Below are 19,225 nucleotides of genomic sequence, written 5' to 3'. Positions count from 1 at the left end.
AAGATTTTGCCCTTCCCATTTAAACCACAGATCTGGGTCTAGGCCCAGGCTACACTGCAGTGCAACCCTTACAGCTCCAAAGTCCAGACTTAAATCTAAAGGTGACCCTGCTTTTTTTCATCAGGACCCTTTGGCTTTTAACTAACTGCCCGGGGAGATAAGGGTCAAGAAGTCAGGAACCTTCTTTAAATCGCTTCTTAAAACACATTTTGTTTATAGGTCTTTTTTAGGTATAGGTTTTATTTTATAGGTTATCAACTTTCAATTTGTTTTGTTTATTATCTGTGTTGCAGGCTCTTGGGTACCCTAACTGGGATGTCTGCATGAGAGTGAGTCAAGAGTTTGCTACACCTATGTTGGAATAGTTAAAAAGACAAAACCTCACACTGTTACTCCGGTAACTAACTGAAACTAAATTAGACAGAAACAAAAAATAGGAAACAAAATAAGAACAAAAGCTCGTTTTTAAATGCCAGCCGTTTCCCACGCAATGCAACCTAGTTAAAGACATAAACAACACTGTCACCACATGTCTTGTTTCTTCTAGGAAAGGATATTACGCCACTAAATGAAAAAATGCAAGCGTGAGTCTGATGTCATTAAATGCTGGTGGTATTGGGTTTTCAGTAGTTTGCGTCCCAAATTCAACTGCTATGAGTCCTGTACTACACAAGCTCTTGCTCTGAGTTCACGGTTACCTCCAGGCAGCAACACTAACCGTGAATTTGTTGCATCGTGACCGCTGACACGTCCTAAAACGTCCTTAAATGTCTGAGGAGTGAGTGGACCGGAGCAAAAGTAGCTGAACTCACACATCAACTCTGGGATCACCAGCTCACATTCAGCATGAAATGTCGGTGCTTCAGTTTGTGAACAAGAAAGACTGTTTCGAGTCAAAGTCAAACTAAACTACTCCGGCTACAGTCTACCTGCCGAGCTGGTCTCCCTGTTAACTTTCAGGTGTTGTTTAAAGGGGAATACCGACGACAAACATGCAAATTCAAGCTTGAAAGCCAGGCTCAGATGGCACCGCTCACCCGATTAGAGAACAGAAACGCCGCCGTATATATCTCACCTTTGTCGCGGCTCTGAGGACACCGAGTTACAGCTTTGAACCGACAGCAAAGTGGACGACTTCCGCGGTCCCACCGGCGACGGCAGCAGGCTGGTGTTGGAAGGGGACGCCGAGAGTAGGTTACTGTTCCCGGAGGAAGGAAACGAGCCTCTGCGACACTCCAGCAACACCTCGGTGCTCCCCACATCGTTGAAGTCCGTGTCCGACGGCAGGACGAGAATCGGCGGCACGGTGGTGAGTCCCGTTCTCGGTGCCGCGGAATGAGTGACTGTCCCGCTGCTTACGGAAGCTGGTACATTAGAGAATGTCCCGTAGCTACTACTGTTGCCGGTATCCGGACACAAACCGGCTGCAGCCCCCGCCGCAGAGCTGGAGTCTGCTCCCTCCGAGTCGTTGTGTTTGTGGTGGCGGGTTCCTTGATTTTCAGCGGAATTACTCTGGACTGGCCGGCCGTCCAGGGAGATGTTACTGAGAAACAAAAGAGCCGCTTGTCTCCGTCGAGAGTTCTCACGGTTCCTCCGGCTATGTTCTCTGTTAGCATGCGGTTTTTTGCCACTAACGGTGGCGGTAGTGACAGCGGTGTGCTGGCTGCAGGCAGCCGCCGCCATCGTCTCTGTCTCGGCCCCACTGAGGAAGTCAACTGAAGGATCAGCTAGAAACCTGCTACTGTCAAATCCCTTTTACCCGGCGCCAGACCGCTTTACGCCCTCCTGTGCTCTCATTGGTCCAGCTGGGGGAATACGTAATGACGTTTTGAGGCACGCTGTAAACAACAACATACTGTTGGTTAATAATGTGACTGTACTGACCATAAAAGGCTTGATGTACAACTGCAAAACAACAATAATAACAATAGAAATGGCATTTTTTAGAGACATTAGCTCTACATGCTGGGTTAAAAAAGTTCCAAAAGTAATTACATTACTTCTTAAGGTTTATTTGCAATGATCAAATCTTTATTTGAGACTAATTAATCTACATTAATTAATTGTAAATTCTGCTTTGTTCATGTTAAATAACCTATAAAATAAAAAATACATCCGTAACCCTTGTTACAATCCAAAGAAACCCAACAAATATTTGTACAATTAAAAGCAGGATGTTGTTTTAATTTCCTGAGTTTAATATCTCCCCTCTCTTTTTTGTCCTTGCTCCTTTTCTTTTAGGTAACATCACTATTTCCTGCACTATCTATGTAATTCTTCTACACATCACCGCACAGTATGAGGGCTGCTGAGGCACTAACTGAGCTGTCATTGCAGCGTTGCCTGACTGCAGCTTTGATTGGCTGTTGGCACTTTGTTATGAAACCTCAGTGGATTTTCTTTGCACTGATCCCTGCAGTGACACCACCACTGGGCTAAGTGAACTTGGTCGGTGTGGCAGGACAACCACACTGTGAAGCATGACTGGTACCCTGCTAAATATAACCTGTAGGGCACAGGACACTGTAATCCTCACAGGCTTGGAGTTTGTCATCGTACACTAACCCTCCTGATCCCCTACATCTGCAGAGCAACCGATGAACTGCAACCGACCTTCCAGCTGAGTTAGAACAATAACAGGATGGAGATCCAAAGCTGATGTCATTTTAACTCAGCTCCATTTCACTGGAAATTCTTGTTGCAATTGCATGATATCATGTTATGTACAAAAACAATTATCCGAAACTCTAAAGCTTCACATTAGGGCTTGTAACAAAGACCAAAATATGCTGTAAGTTTATTTATGATAGGGCGTGTAATGTGTGCCACGAGTGCTTCAGTTGGTCTTGGAATTGATTCTCTTTGCATTCTTAGGACTAATGGAAATAAAACAATGTAAAAGTCGAGATGCTGGTGGTGAGTTTTGTGTAATATGTTCAAAATCTTCCTTAGGTCTTCAGCTGGGTTGAGATATGATTACAATGAAGGTCTTAGCAGACAATTCACATCCTTTTCTTTCTTGTCAACCATTCTGTGATGGCTCATTCCATATAGATCGAGACACTGTTATCCTGGAATGGACCACATCAGGACAGATATCTTTCATCATAAAGGTGAACAGTTTTGCATTGATTTACAGAGTACCTTCCTTCTAAGGGACAAGTGGCTCAAAATTATACAGCACAACTCCTGCAGCAGCAAACTAGAGCCACCAGATCACCTTCCTGCATTTTTAAAGTAAAATCTAAAATAAATATCAACCCTTTTAAGCTACATTTTATTTTCATCCATACAGCAATTTAAGATAAATTATTATTATTATAACATTTGCTCAGTGAAGATCTAACAGAATTGTAGCTGTATATACGTTTGAAGGTCTTTTTAAGCCATTCATAAACAACTGCAGATCATCAGTTTCAACAAGTACACAAAATACAACATATTCAGATGTGTCACCAATTTGCAGAGGTCTGAAAGAAGACATAAACTGTCACCATCAGATGCTTAGAGGTAACCCAGATTTTCAGCTACCCGCATGGACAAGCCAAATGTTCTCTGGAGAAAGATTTTATGGTCAGATGAGACAAATATGGAAATATTTGGCCACAATGACACGAGGGATGTTTAGAGGAGTCAGGGTGAGACTTTCAAACCTCAGAACACTCTACCAGATGTCAGCTGTTTAGCCGCCAATGTCACTGATGCGCTGCACAAAAAGGATGAAATAATAAAAAAGCATGACAACGTCCTCCAAAATATGCAACTTCACCTCCGATTAGTTAGTTAGACAGTGAAAACATGGACACTGTTGGGTGTTGTAACAGGACAATGATCCCTGACACACATCAAAACTGTATGGATAAAGCAGGCTATCATTAAGCTCGCAAATCCCAGAATTCAGCCCTATTTTAAATTTCCAAATTTTAAAATCCACCAAACCAACCAATTTAAATAAAGTCTGTCAGGAAGAGTGTTTAAATATAAAGCTGGAATTATTCCAGAATCTTGTTGATGGCTACTAAAAGCATCTGGTGGAGGGAATTTAACCAAAGTGTGTCCGTAAATGTGTGGATGACATAAAAGTAACTTTGAAATCTAACTTTAATGTTGATATTTCTTCACACAGTACACACGTATTTTGGAAATAAAGTTCAGCAGTTGTTTCTAAAGCCTGTCTTGATAGCTTGATAGTTTTTTTTAATAATGCAATATCATCAAAGTGGCACATATTTAGTTTAAATAAGACAAACAGATAAAACAGCTGTTTCAAAAACTAATAATAAATTGGGCCTTTAAATTAATAATTTAACACGAAATCCTTTTTTTAAGCCAATTTAGCAAATTTGGTTACTAACAAAAACTTAAACACATCTTTTGGATTTGAGGGACTCATCTATAGTTAGGAAAACACGAACCCAGGATTACCCAGTGTTTTTCATATGACACTGGAAGAGGGATTTTGTGTGTGTGTGTGTGTGTGTGTGTGCGTGCGTGCGTGTGTGTGTGTGTGTGTGTGTGTGTGTGTGTGTGTGTGCGTGCGTGCATAGAAAGAAAGATGACATTATGATATGTTATTAAACGTTACCACATGGATGATTCCAGAGATTACAGAGCTGTAATCTGATGATGAGGATTGAGTTTATACACACACACACACACACACACACACACACACACACACACACACACACACACACACACACACACACACTTTACTTTGCCACTTTGCCTTGCATTTATTTCCTACAGGCTTAGCTCAACATAAATTATCTTCATTTCTCATAATAGAACTGAACATTATCTAATTGCTTCTCCTGGTATCATCCTCACATGCCAAATTAAGTTTCAAGACACAAAAACTGTAATCTCGACCTCTGACTTTAGATGTGGGTCAAGAAGTAACTGGAAAATGAAGAAGGAGCTTGGAAAAGCTTACATGAACAGAAAAGAAAGCCTTTCATTATTTGTCAGTCTTGTCAAGTGTGAAGAATCTTAGTCACAAGGTATTTTGTGGGGTTTTCTATATTAAATGGAAAACTGTAAACATCTCCTTTCTCCTCTCTGCTTCTAGAACACCCAGTACTCTCCATGAATTCATATTTTTAAAGCACTTTTCTGCAGAGCCGTTCGCAGCGCCTTTCTTCCATTTGTTCATTCTCAAGAGATTAAAACCAGCCTTTTGGCTAACGATGATGCGTTTAGAGGACTGTGTATCGCTTCTGATGAAAATAAAGTTACAAATAAATGCAGGCAGCTTTGTTCTCTTACATAATGAGACTAAGTGACTCGGGTGAGGCTCATGGGTGTACTGACTCTCTTGGGCTCTGATGCTAAGTGAGGCTGGCATAGAGGGCTGGAGGGGAGGGAAGCAGTGTACCATGGGAAGGTCATGATGCTGCTGCCATGATAATAGGTCAATGCACCGTTGGGACGGAGACAAATCTATCTGTTTCTATTTGAGATCCAGTGATGTAAATCAAGTTTTTTCTTTTTGAATCCTGCCATGCCTCCCTGTGGTGACATGTGGATATTACACTCCCATCGGAAAATAATACTACAGTGTCTTTGTGTAAAGAATGGTGACTGATATGATTGAATGCTAAATATCACATTTTTAAAAAGGAAAAATGATATTTTTTCAATGTTTTGTTTCCATTTTGATTTTCCATCTAAACTTTCACAGGACAACACAGCTCAAATTATGTTTCATTACTTTTATGTTTTATTTAGGCATTTCCTGTCAAGTTATTGAACGTGTAAAAATAAAAACACACAACGCATATGCTCACACCTTTAATCTCTGTGATTATGTCGTAATATAATGTACTTGTACTTGTACTTGACTCTTTTATTGAAATATGTGTCACTTGTGCTTCAAATGAAAATTTCAAAATCAGACAGTGGCTACGTGCATTGTTTTGCAAGGAAGCACACTCCATTGGTTGAAAACACATTAGTGCCAAACATAATTTAAAGGAAAAATAATAATAAAATAATTAATTGTTGAGTTTCTTATTCTGAATTAAGGATTTCAGTTAACAAACTGTGCATTTCTCTCATGTTGTTTACTCTTTTTTTCATTCCTCAGAGCTTGAATTTCAATCGAAAACATAAAATAAAAGAAGGCAGGTACTGTCAGACTATTTATATTTATAGTCTGTGGATGTTTCGAGCTTGCTATGAGGCAGTAGGGCGGAGTCACAGTTGAAAGACTGTCTAAATTCCTTCGGTTTGTCGCTCCATCAGAGGTAGTAGTCTTCCTCCTCAATGTCATCGTGCGTGTCCTGGAAACCCAGTGCTTCGATGTCATGGGTGATGTCAGTGATACGTCGGTTGAATTCCTGAGATCCTGAGGCTAGAGAGCAATTATCATACCTGCTGGGAAAAACAGAAAACAAACAGAAAAGGTCTGAAAAACTCACATTTATGTTTTGACTGTAATTCTATATGATAAAAGCACGTGTTGAGATCATATCAGTCTGCACTACCACATCTACATACCCTCTCACGGCGGTGGCAGACATGTTGCTCATGCTGCGTTTGATACGTCCAAAGCTGTCGGTTAAAATCCCACCCTCCCGAATCCCAATGCTTTCCAGGAAACTCTCAAATGCGCCGACATCCTTGTCTGGGATAAATGGACGCATCCCTGGAACACGAAGGACAAACAATCAAATGACGGACTCTGAGGAAACACAATAGGCCTATACCAACTACACAATATTGCAAAATACAGCAGTTTTTTTTAACGTAGTGTGCTGGCAAATTACTATTTTTTAAAATGTTACAAATTTTCTGATTTCTTTGATTTTTACAGAGCAAAGGCAGCTAAACGATGGCTGGAATCTGTCTTTGGGCTACAAACCTGAGGACATTAGAATTCAGGGTTTTTGTAATGTTTCAGCAGTAAATTGTTACTTTGTTCCCAAAACATTCTCTAACAATTACATAACAATCTTCAAAAACATTATAAAAGGGTTTCATGATAACCTTTTTCACATGCTTTTTAATTACAATCCTGCAAATTTATGTCATTCTTATTTATTTAGTTATTTTAATGTTCTCACAGTTTTATTGTGGTTTTATAAGTTGGTTACTCTTTATCAGGCTCCTGGGACCTTTGGACAAAACACAGGGCAGATGGTGCTTGTCCCGTCTCTAATTTACAATCACCAATTAAAATTCAAAAAATGCTTTTGGGAGAAAGTTGGAGCACCTGGAAAGAAACAAGTTTTACCCTTGAACCTTTAGTACTAACCACAGTGCCACTGTGCAGTATTGCATGTCAGAATCTTGGCTTAGCTTAAGTTTAAGCTGATGTTTCCTTGCTACACTGACTGTGAGCACCACACCCTGTATTGCACCAGCCCAACGTAGTGCATTATTGTAATCTTCCCCACAAAACTGCAAACTAAACAGTAAAAGAAAAGAACTAACCAGTGTAAGAAGTAAAAGTAATAAGTTGTCAATTTAAAAAAAAAAAAAAATTAGAACAGACAGACAGATGGCATCCCATATGGCTTAAGAATACTTTGTTATACAGAGTGGAGTTCATGGTTGATTCAATGACTGCAAAAAGAAAAGCCCAGGTCATCACCCCTCCACCACCGTGCTGGACAGCTGGCGTGAGCTTTTTACACCCACAGCAACAGATTTTCATATTAAAAGTAATCTTTATATTTAAATATATTACTGTGTATAAAAATGTTTGTAACTCCTGAAGAGTAAATGCAAAACTTTTGTTTGACCTCCTGAATTAAAGCTGAAAGGCTGCACTTCAATCAATTGTTGAGTCAAAATTAAAGTCTGTCCAACAAATTACGGACCTCACTGTAACTATATTATATTTTACTCTTCTTTGCATGTTTTAATGGATGTAGAAGAGCAGAGTTCATATCAGGATTTTCTGAATTTACTATTTTTTATGTAAAAATGTATCAAATGCACAAGTAAATGATCTTTTAGATGTTGTCTTAAATTCATAAACTCTCGCAATTAATTCATATTATTAATAGTTAATAACTATGTATTAATATTAAACACAGTAGAGTTCAATAGAAACAGCTTTTCTACGTTATTTAAAATGCAGGCGTGACGACTCCTCAGCCAGTTTTCTTCTTCAGCCACCACTAAATCTTTCATAATGATGATTATACAGCACGCTGAGGATTAACAGGGTGTGTGGAGGAAAACATCATACTATCCTCCTTTCTCTCTCACTCACAAACAGGAAGCTGTGGTTTACGCAGACTGCAGTAAACACACACCAAGAGTACTCACACATGCACACACACACATGAGTATACAGACTCTGCTTCCCCTGCAACACTACCACAAACATAGTATGGATAGTAGGTTGTGGTATGCCACAGGGTTTCAGTAAGTTAATGAGCTCTCTCTCTCTCTCTCTCTCTGTCTGTTCCACTCTATCTGTACATCTCTCACCCAGCAGCAGGAACTTGCGGTTGTCTCCATACAGTTGCAGCAACTCAGAGCAGAAGTAGTCAATGTTTGATCCCAGTCTGTATTCTCTCAGCAACACCGCAAACTTCTGCAGCTCCACTGGAGCCAGCTTGTTACGCAGCTACACACACACATAAAAGGAGACTAAGATGATGATGCAAACAAGCAGGTAACATTTCTTGTTCATTGAATTTTCCCATTTGTGGCAATAATGCAGTGTAATCACAACCTCTTCTAAGTACTTTGTTAATAATTTTACATCTAGTTTCATTGCTCTAAAAATGATCTGTTTACACACACTGTCCTGTCTGCAGCACATCCGTGTGTGAACAGGAGAATCTGTTTGACTTGTGCAAACACAATTATTTTAGTGCAATGTTCAGACTTCTCATTCAAAAGTTTTATTAGTTTATATAGTGTCGTGTGGCATAATGCAAACCAAATTCAAAATGTACAAATCGATTCCACTATGAAGAGCCAGTTTCACGTGCTGTGGGTGAGACTGCTGAACAGCAGTCACTACAAACACTCACAGTGATCATGTACTCCTGCATGAGCAGCAGGCCAGGGTTACTGTCTCCTGCATCACTGACTGATGCCAGACTACGATGGGAGTCCTGCAGAGAGATGGATGAACTCTCGCTGTATGTCTCGCTGTAGTAGAGATCGAAGGCATCTTGGGAACCATCACTGAAAGACAGAAGAAGAGCGAGCGAGCGAGAGAGGGAGAGGATTACTGATAAATAATAATCACATCACAGCAGCTACTGATAAGCTGCCAATTGTTCACTGAGTTGATGCGATGCTTCTGTGCCAGTTATAGTTCACATCAAAGCATCTAATAACCATTCTTCCATAGTAGCTATTTATAAAACTTAGTGTCTATAAAGCATCATTCTTACGGGATTCTAGCTCATTAATTAATGTAGTTATCTGGGCTTTTAATGGAGTTGACAGTAAAATTTATTTTCATGTTAGACATTGTAAACCAACACAGTACCATTCAACATTACAAGGCTTATAACTGGTAGTTGACATAGCAAAGAGTCCTCAAGACAATGAACCCCAAATACTGTCCCCATTGCATCCATCCATGCAGGTTTCACATACAGTACTTAATCTACAAAGAATAAAGTGCTACAAGAATGCATGCTGGATGAAGGGAGTTTAAATATAAATACTAAAATACAATTTCTTTCATATTTAAACTATTTAAACCAATTATTATCTTCATCACTTATCCAGTTCAGGGTCACAGGAACGATGGCGTCCACCTCAGCCATCACAGGCCGACAGCTGGGGTCCACCCTGGGCAGGTCATCAGTCTGTCATCGTTCGGTTTGTATTCAGGACATCAGAATAAAACCTCTCATAAAAAACAGACCTACTGTCCTGAAAACCTGTGATAATCCCGACTAAAAACGTCAACTGCAGGAATGTGAATATTTTACCTGGTAAAAGTAGTTTTTAAAAACTTTTTGACTTTGTGAGGTTAAATGACTCTGTCTCACAGAAGCGGTGGTGCAGCATGTTACTTACTATGAGCTGCAGCAGCTAAACTCTGGATCATAACTGTAAGACATGTCCGTCAGACAGCTGTCACCTGTGCAGAGACACAGAAGCATTTAATAAGCTTTCTACTATTCACCTGCCCAAGACAGTAGTTAGCCTTTAAATCTCCACAGAGGCTGCAGTGTTTATCAATAAATTCAAAAAATAACCAAAAGACAAATGGAAATAAAACAGTACTAATTATGTTTTGCTCAAATCCTGAAAACGGTGATTAAATTCATAATGGTTCATCCTCTGGGGAGGAAGAAAATTAGCAAATTTATGGGGAGATGGGTACATATACAGTTCTGGAGATTTATATAGCAGCATTACTTACTCCCTTGCAGCCAATAGCGGTCCGGCATGGTGTAGTGAAAGCCCGCCCTGTCAACACATTCGATGGTCTGGTGGCCGTAAATGATCTGGAACATCTGACAGATGAGGGAACAGTACTCCTCTGCAGCATCCTGCACGCACATTCAAACACACAGAGGCCGCTGTCAGGCTGAATTAGCAGACACATCGATCAAACACATCATCTTTTAAACCTTGAGTTACCCTTCGATCACTTTTGCGCACAGCAAATTCCAGTTTCAGTGCAGCAGTCACATAAGTAAGTGTGTTCAAAGGCACACAAGTGTCAGGATATAAACCAGCAACCACTGAAAGCAGAAACAGGAGTCCACTGATGTGATGAAACACGGCTGGAGGCTGTTAGCGTCATTTGAGCCAGTTAAACAATGACACCCTGCTGCTGCTGAGGCAAAACAAATTATTACTCGGGAGAAGAGGTTAACAGTGACAGAGGAACCCTGTCACCGCACACACACATGCAATGACAAAGCAATTCTGCTGTAAGTGTGATGTAATGATCCAGGTTATGTAAGACTGCAGAGTCTCACTATCACTGTTTGTGTGTGTGCCGATGAATGTGTATCATCATCAGTGTCGCCCTACTTTCCACTGTTTCAGCATGTGAGGCAAATGATTGGAGACCCCTAATTAAACAATGCTTTGCATTTCACTTGCTTTTCATTTTATTTCCTGTCAGAGCTTCTTTTTTTTGCCTCCCATGCTAGGCTAACATGTTTTGGCTTGTTGGTTTTATTAGCGTCATAATAAAACCAGCCATATAAATATACACACACACTGGCAGGGTTGGCTTGAGCATGGGGGAGCGGGCATTAAATTTCATACATTCTTATGATTTTTTTCTATTAATTGAGGTTCTCTGCAATTTTGTTTCACTAAATTATTATAGCTTCTTATGACATTCCTTTCATGATTTACTCCTTCATCGTCTTTTGTGTTTGCCTGGGTCAGGCCCTCATAGCCGGAGTTAAAGGAATGATGATTCTCCCGGGCTGCTTTTGTGTCTTTTATTTGGGGAAGATGTGGTTTGGGATGACTTGTAAGAATCATGTTCATCTCAGGTGTCTGACCCGAGGTGGACTGAAAACAAGAAGAGCAGGCAAACTAAACTCAAAGCACTAAACTCAAAAAGCACAGTGGCCCACAGCTTTCAGAAAGAAGATTATTCAGTGGGCATTTTGGGTATTTGACCACAGCTGAGGGTCCATCATAAAGGCAAGTGAAACAAAATGCCAGAATTTTACTATCTCAAACTAGATTATGGTAAATTAATTGGTTCTTATACAGCACGTTTGTACTCTGAGCACTCAAATGCACATTACACAACTTCTACATTCACACCAGCACTTTCTCCTACGTGCTTCCTATCACACTCCGATGGATGACTGACTGGGATCAAACCACCAACCTTCTGGTTAGTAGGTGACCTGCTCTACCACCTGAGCTACAGGCACCATGAAGCTATACATTTTTGATAGGTATATCAACAACATATCACCAAGTATCCTTGACAACTCATGTTGTATTTCACCTAAACCTTTTTCCCCTGCACAACTTTGGGTAGTAGTCTATCTCCAACTCAGCTGGCAGTACAGGCAAAATGAATGAAACCAGATGAGGTGAGCAGAAGAAAACAGGGAAAAATAATGTACTTTTTATTTATTTAAATTTTTGTATGTATTTATTCATTTTGTATGCATTTTTTTTTATGTTTTTTGTTTCATTGTATTTACCTTTAAACTGGTTGAGATGGCCTTCAGCAAGATCACAAGCTAGCTAATCTGGAGGTTAGCTGTAGCAGCAATCATAAACTCATCTTTTTGTTTTATGACCTGAAATCGTTGTTCAATTAAAATTCACCATCAGTGGCAGAGACCCAGCAGCAGAGAGACCCACTCATCTGTTATCGTTTTAATAAGAGTGAAATTTACATAAATTAATTCACTCTCCACTGGAAATATTTCTAATTATTATTATTATTATTATTATTATTACTGACAGTGGATTTTTTTAAAAGTCTGTATTCTTTTTCTAACGGGTCACAGTGTGATTGTGAGAAAAGCTCATTGAGCTCCGCTCAGGTATGAATCATTGCTTCTCCACTCTGCTGCAAGTGCAACAGATAAATGGAGAGAAGAGGTCCTGACAGGTGTTCAAAGGAAGAGACAGTCAAGACAACAACTGGTGTGGGTGTGTGCATGTGCGCACTTGTGTATTTTAAAGTTTTAAATGTGATGTTATCCTTGTGAAATATGAAAATGCGCTGGCTGGTTCGTTTTATTCAGTTATTTTAGAGCTGTAAGAGAGCTCTCTTTTTAGAGCGGTTCTGTGTGCGTGTGCGTTGACATTTATGTATGCTACGTCTAATTATTGATGAAAGACCCTGATAATCAAATGAACTTGGCCAGGTCCCACCAAACAGGTGTCCAGGTGTCTGTAATTTGATGATCTAGTCATGGAGGGACTTTAACTTGCACATTAACTCGCAGACAGCCAGGAGACGCATGCCCCAGCCTTGTAAGTCAAACACAGATTACAAAAAAATCACAAAATGAGGTCCCCAAGCACAACTTCTGAAAGCTGTAATTTAAATTAAGTCAAGTATTTCTCATTTTTTGAAGCGCGTCTGACCCACCCTGTTCTCCACAGCCAGGATGACCAGGTTGCAGTAGGCGTCGGGGCAGGGCGTAGGCTCCAGTGGGTTGTGGTTTCTCCTCTCCCAGCTGCCGTAGCTCTTCCCCCTTTCCCAGCTCCCCGTGCACGCTTGCCTCCGTTCCCAGCTCCCTCCACCAGTCCCTCCCCTTCTCTCCCAGCTCCCTCCTCCACCACCACCTCCACCCCCTCCTCCGTGCCTCCTCTCCCAGCTCCCACCACCACCTCCACCTACTCCGACGCCCCAGTTCCCGCTCATGGGTCTTGCCCTGCGGTTCTCCCAGCTCCCTCCTGTTTTACATGTTGGCTGCCTCCTCTCCCAGCTCCCTCCGACTCTCTTCCTCTCTAAACTCCCTCCACCTCCCTTCTCCCCACTTCCTCCACCACCCCCTCCTCGCTCCACATTCTGATTTTTATCATGGTTACTCCTGGACAGTGATGGCCTCCAGTCAACTCCACAGATGGTGTGTCGCCTCTCCATCGTACCCCCGGCAGGTCGGGGGTCAGCATTGCAGCTCATGGTCTGACGTCGCCCGTCGATGCCAGTTGGCTTTTTCCTGTCCAGGCTGTCATCCCCAGCAACCACAGTGTCCACATTTAGACCTACACAAAACATATAGATCACAAAATCTGACATTTTCAGCATCTCCTCTGTTTTCACAGGACTTTCTTTAGATTATAGTATGAGACATATCAGCATTTTGAACTTGCAGTAAGGACATGAGGGGCAAAATGTGTTTTTGTAATCCTGAATTATTTGAGAGGGGAAAGAAAAAAGAGGAGAAAGTTTGTCTAGTGGGGACAAAAAAAAAAAAATGCAGATAGCCAAATATTTTCATTATGAGATTCTCTAACACACTGTATAAATAAAAAACGAGAAAACAAACTTTTCAGTTCAATTGTATTTTATTTATACAGTACCAACTCAAAACAACAGTCGCCTCAAGGCACTTTATATTATAAGACCCTACAATAATACATAAAGAGAAAAACCCAACAATCATAAGACCCCCTATGATCAAGCACTCTGGCGACACTGGGAAGGAAAAACTCCCTTTTAACAGGAAGAAACCTCCGGCAGAACCAGGCTCAGGGAGGGGCAAACAAAGTCTGTATTCCAGTATGTGATGATAATTCCCCAAATGCTTTAATGCCAAGTGTTTTGTTTAATTTAACTAAAAACTGAAAGCATCATTTAAAAAGTTTTATTGTTGTTCCTCTGTCATTCAGTAACCACCTTCGGTCTCACCTGTCTTGAGGACCAGGAGGTGCAGTGCATCATCTCTCAGGTAGGAGGCAGCAGCGATCTCATGTGTGGGGATTCTCATCAGCAGCTTCTCGTTGTCTCTCCAGGTGAGCAGCAGACAGCGAGCAGACAGGCTCAGGATACAGTCCTGGTCCACGCTGGTCTTCAGCGGCAGCACCTTCAGCTGCTACTGACAAACACACAGGAACACGTGGTTGTAGATTATTCACGAACGAGTCAGACGACAGTGTCATTGTCTCATCACAGTTTAACTCAGGTACTTTAACTCGCGGATCACCTTGACAGTATCCAATGTTTACTAACCCTGGCTGTGTCCAGTAGCTGTAGCAGCTCATCTCGACTGGAGGGGTTCAGTGAAACTGAGACCCATGTCAGGTGACCAAGGAACTATGAGCAGAGATCAAAAGAAAAGCAACTTGTCATGGCGTATTCAAGTATATATTTTTTTCTTGTATTTTACGCTCTCCTGGCCTATTCATGGCCCTACCTTGACCTCCTTCTCCACATAGTCAAAGATGAGTCTCTCGGGGTGTATGAGGTAGTCGGGTGGGTAGAGGGGGACGGTGTGCAGCGGGCGGCGATAAATGTTTCCTCGATCAACTTGTCTACGACCAGATTTGGACCAGACCAGTCGCTTAATGGGAGAGACAAAAGCCTAAAGGAGAGGAAAACAAGGATGCTAAATATTGAAGAGTCCCTCGACAGCCATTGAGTGCAGAGGATATTCTAATACTTGTACTAGAAGGTCAAACCTGCCACTTAACAAACACCTGCTTGATTGATTGGTCCAATATTTTCTTCATGTCAAGTTTCCAGATGATGAAACTTGACTTGTGAGTTTGGTGATTTCCAGCCTTTTCTTGTAGCACCACCATTGTGATTCTTGCTGAAATGTCTCAACAAGTTTTAGATGGATTGCCATGATATTTGGTAAGCATGTTGATGTTTCCTGGATCTTTACAGAGCAGCAAAAAGGTCAACATATTATATAGCTCAATACTTCACGAAGAGATACGAAATCTGAGGCTTTTGTGAGAGTTTTAGGTCTTATTTTTACGTCTACAAATGCACAAAAGCAAATGTTAGCGTGTTAGAATGAGATAAACAAAAAAGATCTCAGTTCACAACATAGGTCATCTCAGGGCACTTCATTCTCTATTAGCTACCACGTGGCATCAACAGGGAGAAAACCTCCAGAAAAAGCAAGCTCACTAATTCTTGTCAGCTTCCTCGATCTATTGGAGTGCTTCCATCCTTTTTTATAGTCTCTCAGTATTAGCATTTAGCTCAAGGTGAAGTGCAGCTGCCTTGTATTACTAACAAGACTTTATCTTGTGTCTCATTTTGTGGTCCTTATGCATCAAACGCAGATGTTTTCTGTACGTTTATGTTTAGAGCAACGGATTCAGAGTTTATTGGCCAATATTTATGATTACGAGAGGATAGATCGTGTTTATTTAATGACCGTTCTTCTAGCATCATCCACAAGGATCTGTACAACGTAAGCTACATCCCAGTTTCTGTGTATTTAGAGTTAGCTCTAACTTTAAGTTTTTGATGTGAATTAGATTAAAAATGCTAAAATTATGGTAAAGGTACTTTTCTTCGTTGATGGTGATTTAGACCTAATGGCAATTAAAAAGAGCTGAATCATCAAAAAAGTGTTTATTTAGTGAGAAAATGAGTGTTGTGATTCTAATTACCAGAGCACAGTTCAGTGACTGATAGTGTCTTGAGTTTGAATTTGAGCTGCAGCCACTGAGAAGGTTAATTTGTGTGTAAATGCATGCCTCGGTATAATTGCGTGTGTGTTTATGCGTGTGTGTTACCGCACTATGTGCCTTGGGCTGTTCCAGCAGTGATTGACAGGTGAGCAGTGATCTCTGACAGCTCATCGCTGAGACTCACTGACAACACAGCACACACTGTTAGACACCCACTGACACACACACACACAAACACACATTAACTGTAGCTAGAAGGCATAAGGAGAGTGGACAATACAACACATACACACACTGAACAGAGAGAGGACATTAGCTTGTCTTAGAGTCAGAAACCTGTCTTGTCTCTCTCTGTGAATTATAACAAGCGCAGATCTCTGTGTAGGCAGATTTCTGATGAACATCTCTTTTGTCAGCTGAATTTAACAAGAAAGACAGAGGATGCTTATAATGAGTTTTGTTCTTTTTCTGGTTCTGTGTCTTTGAGGAGACAAAAAGAAGGGAAATAATTGGATTTGTAATGAATGTGTTCAATCTAACAACCTGCCTGGGTCACAGCAGGGATTAATTTCCCACCTAGCTTTAGAAACTTTTTGATTTCACGTAGTATTTTTCCAAACTTTCATTTTAAATAAACATATTTTTCTCTCTCTAATGTCTTATTTCAGGCTTTAGTAAACTTTGTAATGAGAACATGTTTTTAAAAAATGATTCCAGCCAAATCAAGAACTTTTGGCTTTCATGTCACAGTCAGATGGCCCCATTACACCAAATTGGTTTAGAGAAACATCATTACTGAGTGGTTGTAGTATGGATATACGAGCTAGGGATGAATGCAACAGATGGTAGAATAGAAGAAGAAGGAGACTATCCTCACAAGAGAATTCAAATAGCATCTGTATATTTCTATGAGGTTGGATCATGGCTTTTGCCTTGTGTCAGGCCCACACAATCAGGGGGGCGTGTAGAGGAGGGGCATGGGGTGGTATGTTTTGATTGGCTCAAAACATACCACATTGTTTACCGTCTAATGTGCCAAAAGCGGCTCAGATTATCCCCAGATGTGTTTGCCATCTGGGCATAGGTCATTGATGAGGTGTCAAACATTTAGGCCTTTAGGGGGAACTCCTCTGGGCTTTCCATATGTTAGCAGACTAACTGGTTTTGAATTGCAAATTCTATTTGCAAAAAATTAATTAAAAGAAGGAAGGAAGGCCCAGCACCTTTCCTTGGTTTAGTGTCAGTGACGTACGGATTAACTGCTGTGCTGGCCAAGATACTGACAACCCAGCAGCCAAACCTAGCACCACAATCATGGATCAAGGATATCTTTACAATCAGCAAGGGCCAACTGGTTACACGGTCAGCAGAAATCACACAACAAAAAAGGTTCCTTGTCTTTTATCACTTCTTTTTCATCTTTAGGAGGACATAAGCTTGATAAGCTTGATAAGTGAAGATAGTTTGCTGTTGATCGATGGCAGACAAAGTCAAACTCAGCCGACTCGTGTCTGTAACTCATTTGAAATCAGCTGACTTTAAGCTTGTGCTTGTGAAGATGCCTAATTAAAGGGATACTTGAAAGGACCTTTGGTTTGCATAAACATAAACGTCAGTGGCTTTTGAAAATATGTGACAAAATGAGTTTAAGTCATCAACATCCAAATGACACAAAAACAATGAAAAGACAAAAACTGAAATGTGGAAGAGGCGCTACAATACCTTCTTGGATTTCTTTGGTTCATAGTCCATAGTCGTTCCGTCTTTCTCTGTGCTGATCCTGTGGTGGGTCAGTCCTGGTCCAGGTCACACTCTTCCTGAATTTATTTTTTGCTTCACTTTGCCTTTTTTGTCATTGCTTCTTTCTTTCCGTTGGTTTTTCCATTATTCCTTAAGTGTCTCTGCCTCTGAGTTATTTTAGCTTCTGATACAGCTGCTTCATTCCTGTTCTTTCTCTTTCTACACTGATTGTTCTTTTGAGACTTCTCCTGGGACCACACACACACATACACACACACACACACACACACACACACAGGAGAGGTGAACAGGAAGCAGAGGAAGCCCACTTCCTGTCCGAGAGGAAACTCCACCAGGGACTGATAACATCCATTCTTTCAGTGCTCACACACACACACACACACACACACACACACACACACACACACACACACACACACACACACACACACACACACACACACACAATTTACCAAATTCTCATAACTATTAGTTCAACCTCCACAACACTCAGTCATTTGTGCACATCATAGTAGCAATGTCTCCTCTCTCTGAACAAACTGCAAATGATTTTGGACATGAATCAGTTGCTTCCATACATTTCCCTGCTGCTTTCTGACATTTCCATTTGCTTATGTCATCTCAGTCAAAAGTAATCATACCTATGGATGCTGAATAGTCGTTCCCAATAAAACTAATAGTCATACATCCATTGCTTGAGTCATCACACACAAAATTGTTGAACTAGTTATCACATGCCAAATATTGGCCATCTGTCAAGCAAATCCTATACCTTTCTGTATCATTGTTCCTGGAAATGTCTCCGAAATTGAACAATTGATCTCAGGTGAATTACAGCTGTCACTTATGAGGAGGCGTGTGAAAGTTTAGTTGTAACCAATGACAAACAACTTGTTCACTGTCAATTATGGATGAATCCTGTGAATCCCCAATTGGCAAGCATATATAAACTGCGCAGGAGCTAGTGCGTACCATTTCTGCACTTCTGTGACACAAAATGGAAGGTCAGCACCGTGGAAGAGGGGTGAGGATGCGGGGAGGAAGGGGAAGAGGGAGAAGAGGCAGATATAGGCGGATTCCTAATGAAATAAGGGCTACAATTGTGGACCATGTTGTCAATCACGGCCTCACCGTGGAGGAGGCTGGTCGAAGGGTGCAACCCAATATTGGAAGAACTACTGTCAGTTCAATCATTCAAACATTCCGTAGGGAAAACAGGTATGCAAACAGTAATACACTGTACTGTACTGTGCCAACTCAGACACATCACATGTTACTGTACTGTATTTGCAATTTCACAAAAAGTTCACTCTGCACCACATAGGATTGTAAGACAACCTCGCGGAGGCGGAAGAGGGCCCCTTTTTACCCCACAGCAAGAAGAAGCCATTTGTGCAATGGTCATTGCAAACAATGCAATAAAGCTGAGAGACAT

The 19,225-nt window shown here is 41.0% G+C and overlaps 2 protein-coding genes across 3 annotated transcripts in view; both read right to left on the bottom strand.

Annotated features, from left to right (window-relative positions):
- The window catches only part of cables2b (Cdk5 and Abl enzyme substrate 2b), a 49,708-nt gene extending 47,972 nt beyond the window's left edge, over positions 1-1,736 (bottom strand). Inside the window, exon 1 of the mRNA XM_086278855.1 lies at positions 1,076-1,736. Within this exon, the coding sequence (XP_086134981.1) occupies positions 1,076-1,683 (608 nt within the window). The 5' untranslated portion in view covers positions 1,684-1,736. The remainder of the gene's footprint in view (positions 1-1,075) is intronic.
- A 3,963-nt stretch (positions 1,737-5,699) lies between these two features.
- Positions 5,700-17,989, bottom strand: ccm2l (CCM2 like scaffold protein). Of its 2 annotated transcripts, none has more exons than XM_086278246.1 (11): positions 17,752-17,989; positions 14,793-14,960; positions 14,609-14,692; positions 14,288-14,471; positions 13,022-13,641; positions 10,352-10,481; positions 10,003-10,066; positions 8,997-9,153; positions 8,446-8,584; positions 6,502-6,649; positions 5,700-6,378 (listed from the first exon to the last, which is right to left on the bottom strand). In XM_086278246.1, the coding sequence occupies exons 1-11, from the start codon at positions 17,779-17,781 to the stop codon at positions 6,243-6,245; spliced, it is 1,860 nt and encodes a 619-aa protein (XP_086134372.1). In that variant the 5' UTR covers positions 17,782-17,989; the 3' UTR covers positions 5,700-6,242. The 2 variants fall into 2 exon arrangements, with proteins under 2 accessions (XP_086134372.1, XP_086134374.1); XM_086278248.1 differs by having other exon boundaries at positions 5,700-6,375.
- Positions 17,990-19,225: the final 1,236 nt, after the last annotated feature.

The sequence above is a fragment of the Aulonocara sp. 'chitande type north' Nkhata Bay genome, linkage group LG20 (genome assembly GCF_057382095.1).
Source record: "Aulonocara sp. 'chitande type north' Nkhata Bay isolate Kocher_YH1m ecotype deep benthic linkage group LG20, A_spYH_male_GT1.1, whole genome shotgun sequence".
NCBI lineage: Eukaryota > Metazoa > Chordata > Actinopteri > Cichliformes > Cichlidae > Aulonocara > Aulonocara sp. 'chitande type north' Nkhata Bay.
Note: the sequence above shows the minus strand (reverse complement) of the source record. Positions and strands in the feature narration are given on the sequence as shown.